The 4709-nt window shown below is 47.6% G+C and overlaps 1 protein-coding gene across 1 annotated transcript; it reads left to right on the top strand.

Annotated features, from left to right (window-relative positions):
- The first annotated feature begins 1002 nt into the window (after window positions 1-1002).
- On the top strand, window positions 1003-4709 carry LOC101775060 (formate--tetrahydrofolate ligase). The gene is made up of 5 exons (XM_004956907.3): window positions 1003-1473; window positions 1558-1707; window positions 2483-3658; window positions 3928-4074; window positions 4168-4709. The coding sequence occupies exons 1-5, from the start codon at window positions 1018-1020 to the stop codon at window positions 4441-4443; spliced, it is 2205 nt and encodes a 734-aa protein (XP_004956964.1). The 5' UTR covers window positions 1003-1017; the 3' UTR covers window positions 4444-4709.

Below are 4709 nucleotides of genomic sequence, written 5' to 3' on the forward strand. Positions count from 1 at the left end.
GTGTGGCTATTATGCGTCATTCAGTCGTGCTCATGGTGATTGGTGAAGGCCCAAGTCCATTTGTTCGTAGCAGCCGCATCGAAGATTTTTGTACTAAACAAACCATGTATGAATCTGTCAGAGTGAAGTGAGCCAGATCCGAATCAGAGGGGCGGCGACGTTGACGCTCCTCCAATCATTCACTTGATTCTCCACGCTCCACTCCAGCGTGTGAGATATCATCCCCTCGTGGCCTAATCTCCACCTCGGTGTTAGCATTTCTTATCCGCCTTGTGCGACCCAAACCAACTCTTCATAATCCATGGCACTCACCCTCCCAAGCCGTCAAAGTCCTAGGGAAAACAAACACCCTTGCGAAGCTTGTGCCCTGCCAAACTGTCTCCTCGTTTACTTTGCTTTCTGTGACGGTTGGCGTGCTGTTTCGTCAGAGCAAAAGCTTAACAAGAACACTCGATTCCAAATTCCAATGCCGTTTTACGCTGGCAGCGAGCCAAATGACAGATTCAAAAAAGTTTCTTTTTACTTCGAAAAAGATTCCTTTCCATGCACAAACACACAGGTTTGTTAATCCACCGGACGCGCCTACTCAATTTCAGACGCAGTGCTCGTGAACTGACTGATAACAATACAAGGAGCTCAAGGAAGGAAGAGCATCTATAAATCCGCGCGGAGACTTGGCTCGTCCTAAACCCCTCGCGGTGCAATACCACCGTGAGTTCATCACGTCCACTGCTCCGAAAAAACCCTTATCTGGATTGCAATCCGTCTTCCATCCATCCATCTCAAGATAAAGAGCACCCGGCCGAGGCCAAAACCCTCCTTCCACCTACCAATCTGAAGAGTCCAATGCTTTTGTGACGCTACACATTGCTACGCATCGGAGTATCAGATTGTTGTGGTTCAGGAGTCGTAATCGCAAAGGTTGTGTGATTTTTTTTCGTTTGTTAAACCAAGAGTTTTGCAGAAAAAGATTGCGGAATCTTGTTTTGCGCACCCACATTATTTGGGAGCTGTGACATGGATCTGCCTGCCCCACCTACCAATTATCCCAAAACTTTATCCTCCATTATCCTATGCCGTCATCGTCCTGACGCGGGGGCGGCGAGGAGGCGGGAGGCGATAAACAATTGCGCCAGCCAGAGGCTCTCCCGTCCAATACTATCTTCTCCACGGGGCTCACCAGTGCCCGGCCACCACCACCACCACTCGCTGCTGCAGCCCGCCCCACCCGGACCCGGGCGCGACCGAGTCGTCGCGAGATCCAGCGCCGTCGTCGCGCCAGCGCCGCTGCCGCCCCCGCTGCTGCTGCCGGAGATGCCGAGCCCGACGATCCGGAGGCTCGACGTGGCCTCGCCGGTGCCGGCGGACATCGACATCGCCAATTCCGTCGAGCCGCTCGGCATCGTCGACATCGCGGCAGAGCTCGGCCTCGGGCCCGAGCACTACGACCTCTACGGCAAGTACAAGGCCAAGGTGCGTTCTTGATTTGGTCCCCCGTGGTGTCTGCTGCGGTTTGATCGGATCTTGAGCCGCCGTTTTCTCGCGTGCCGGTTGCAGGTGTTGCTGTCGGTTCTTGATGACATCAAGGAGCAGCAGGACGGGTACTACGTCGTGGTGGGCGGCATCACGCCGACGCCTCTCGGGGAGGGCAAGTCAACTACCACCGTCGGCCTGTGCCAGGCTCTGGGCGCCTTCCTTGATAAGAAGGTGAGATTTGTACTGCTAAGTTTGCTTGAGCGAATTGTACGATCGTCGACGAGGCAGTTGACTGATAATCGTCCAAACCTTGCGAGCTGATAGGGAACCATGGATCCTGCCAGAAATTAAACTGTTTGATGCGATCTTGGACTGGATTGTGGAATGCTATCTTGTTGCTCCCACTTAGGCAGTGGATATACTGCCTTTTTTGTTATGGCAATCCGGATTTACGATTCAGTTATACCAGTAGGTCTTCTTGAGCAAGCTATGTTGAAAGTGATGGAACACTCAGTTGCTCTTGATCTTTTGTTCCTGTACAAATTCAGGAGGAAAGATCTGTGAAATATTTTGTTCTGAATGATCTGTATGAGTCGAACTGCACATTTTCAGAGCTTATAGTTGAACTACATCTTTATGCTCATGTATTTGCTCAATTGCTCACATGAGTCATATTCACAATTCTCTTTCTCAACCTATTATATATTTATATGTGCCAAGTCCCTTCCGAGTTCCAGCGAACACTGCCTTGTCTACCAATCAGTAGTTCAGTACTGTTGGCTTGCTTTTATGGCTGGTGTAAACCTTTGGGTCCTTTATCTACTTTTCATGCGGCTGATAGGCTGAACCTTTATTTATGTTGCTACATTATTGCGAGGGCAACCATATGTTCTTATAGAACAACCTCGGACTATAAAGGAACCCTGAGCTTGTGAAAATCATCTCATGCATATTCAAGAAATTAAAGGAAGTCATCTCATGTATTGATATATTGTTGTTATTATAGGTTGTCACATGCCTCCGTCAGCCATCACAAGGGCCTACCTTTGGAATCAAGGGAGGTGCAGCTGGTGGTGGCTACAGCCAGGTTATACCCATGGATGAGTTCAATCTTCATCTGACAGGCGACATTCATGCAATTACAGCTGCAAACAACCTTCTCGCTGCTGCTATTGATACAAGGATTTTCCATGAAAATTCTCAGTCCGACAAAGCACTGTTCAACAGATTGTGTCCGGCAAACAAAGAAGGCAAGAGGCACTTTGCTGATGTAATGCTCAGACGCCTTACAAAGCTTGGCATTTCTAAGACAGACCCCAATGAGCTTACACCAGATGAAGTTAGGCGTTTTGCAAGGCTTGATATTGACCCTGAGTCCATTACATGGAGACGGGTGATGGATGTCAATGACCGTTTCCTGAGGAAAATTACTATCGGACAAGGCCCTGATGAAAAAGGTATGGTGAGAGAAACAGGCTTTGACATATCAGTAGCTAGTGAGATAATGGCTGTGTTAGCTCTTACAACTTCCCTTGCCGACATGAGAGAGAGGCTTGGAAGAATGGTGATAGGGAACAGCAAGTCAGGTGAGCCGATTACTGCTGATGATCTTGGTGTTGGAGGTGCCTTGACTGTCCTAATGAAAGATGCTATTCATCCAACCCTCATGCAAACTCTTGAAGGCACACCAGTGTTAGTACATGCTGGACCGTTTGCTAACATTGCTCATGGAAACTCTTCAATTGTTGCTGATAAGATTGCTTTGAAGTTGGTTGGGAAGGGTGGCTTTGTTGTTACTGAGGCAGGTTTTGGTGCTGATATCGGAACTGAGAAGTTCATGGATATAAAGTGTAGGTACAGTGGATTGGTGCCACAGTGTGCTATTATTGTGGCCACAATTCGAGCTCTTAAAATGCATGGAGGGGGCCCAGATGTTGTGGCTGGGAAGCCTCTAGATCATGCATATGTGAGCGAAAATGTGGCCCTTGTTGAAGCTGGATGTGTCAATCTTGCTAAACATATATCAAACACAAGGAGTTATGGAGTTAACGTTGTAGTTGCAATCAACAAATTTGCAACAGATACTGAAGCAGAAATGGATGTGGTGCGAAATGCAGCTATGGCTGCTGGAGCTTTTGATGCTGTCGTCTGCACACACCATGCCCATGGTGGTAGAGGAGCGGTTAGTTCCCTTTCTTTCTATTGAATATAGACAGCAGCCCTGTTTTGTCGGAATACTTAACTGTAAATCTGCTCTAATGTCAACAAAACTTCGTTATTTTTCAACTTGCCAAGCTAGTACAAAAGAACTGCAGTCTTATATACTTTTATGTGGCTATGTCAGATTATAGTAATTCATGGCTTCATTGTTATCTAAAATGGTATGAATGTCAGAATTGTGGGAATTAATATAATCATCTAATTAGATCCTTCCGTTTAACTTCTTTTCAGGTTGAACTTGGACTCGCAGTTCAACGAGCATGTGAAAGCCAGGCAGAGCCTCTGAAATTTTTGTATCCTTTGGAATCTAGCATAAAGGAGAAGATTGAATCCATAGCTAGGTCTTATGGTGCTAGCGGCGTCGAATACTCAGAACAGGTACTTCCTTTGTGTTTGAGATTTGATTCATTCATAAAGTCATAATATTTTGCCATACCCTGCTCTGCTGACTTCTATCTGACTTTGCTGCAGGCTGAGAAGCAGATTGAGATGTACACCAAGCAAGGCTTCTCCAACCTCCCCATCTGCATGGCGAAAACCCAGTACTCGTTCTCCCACGTTCCCTCCATGAAGGGTGCCCCGACCGGCTTCGTTCTACCGATAAGAGACGTGAGGGCCAGCATTGGAGCTGGGTTCATCTACCCGCTCGTGGGCACCATGAGCACGATGCCCGGCCTTCCCACAAGACCCTGCTTCTACGAGATCGACATCGACACTGCCACCGGGAAGGTCAGGGGCCTGTCATAAATTGAAGCTCAGTTGGTGCCATTCAGAGACTGCATTGCATCTGCGTTGGACAGAATTTTGGTGCATTCCTTGAGCTGAATAATCGTAATAAGTAGCCGTTCCAGGCTTCCTGAAAATCCAGCGTTACCTGTTTCTTGGGTAACCTGAAGACTGTAAATGTGCTCTAACCGTGCTGTTTAGACTCTGTTCCTGTGCCCCATGTCTCAAAACCTGCATTCCGTTTCCAATTGTTCCATCCTTATAGTGACTATTTTCCATGAGTTGTC

This window comes from Setaria italica, chromosome II, assembly GCF_000263155.2.
Source record: "Setaria italica strain Yugu1 chromosome II, Setaria_italica_v2.0, whole genome shotgun sequence".
In the NCBI taxonomy this organism is placed as follows: Eukaryota; Viridiplantae; Streptophyta; class Magnoliopsida; order Poales; family Poaceae; genus Setaria; species Setaria italica.

Coding starts and splice junctions, on each gene's coding strand:
- LOC101775060 (XM_004956907.3), top strand. CDS start 1,018: ATGGATCTGCCTGCCCCACCTACCAATTATCCCAAAACTTTATCCTCC. Junction 1,708..2,482: donor GCGCCTTCCTTGATAAGAAG/GTGAGATTTGTA, acceptor TTGTTATTATAG/GTTGTCACATGCCTCCGTCA. Junction 3,659..3,927: donor CCCATGGTGGTAGAGGAGCG/GTTAGTTCCCTT, acceptor ACTTCTTTTCAG/GTTGAACTTGGACTCGCAGT.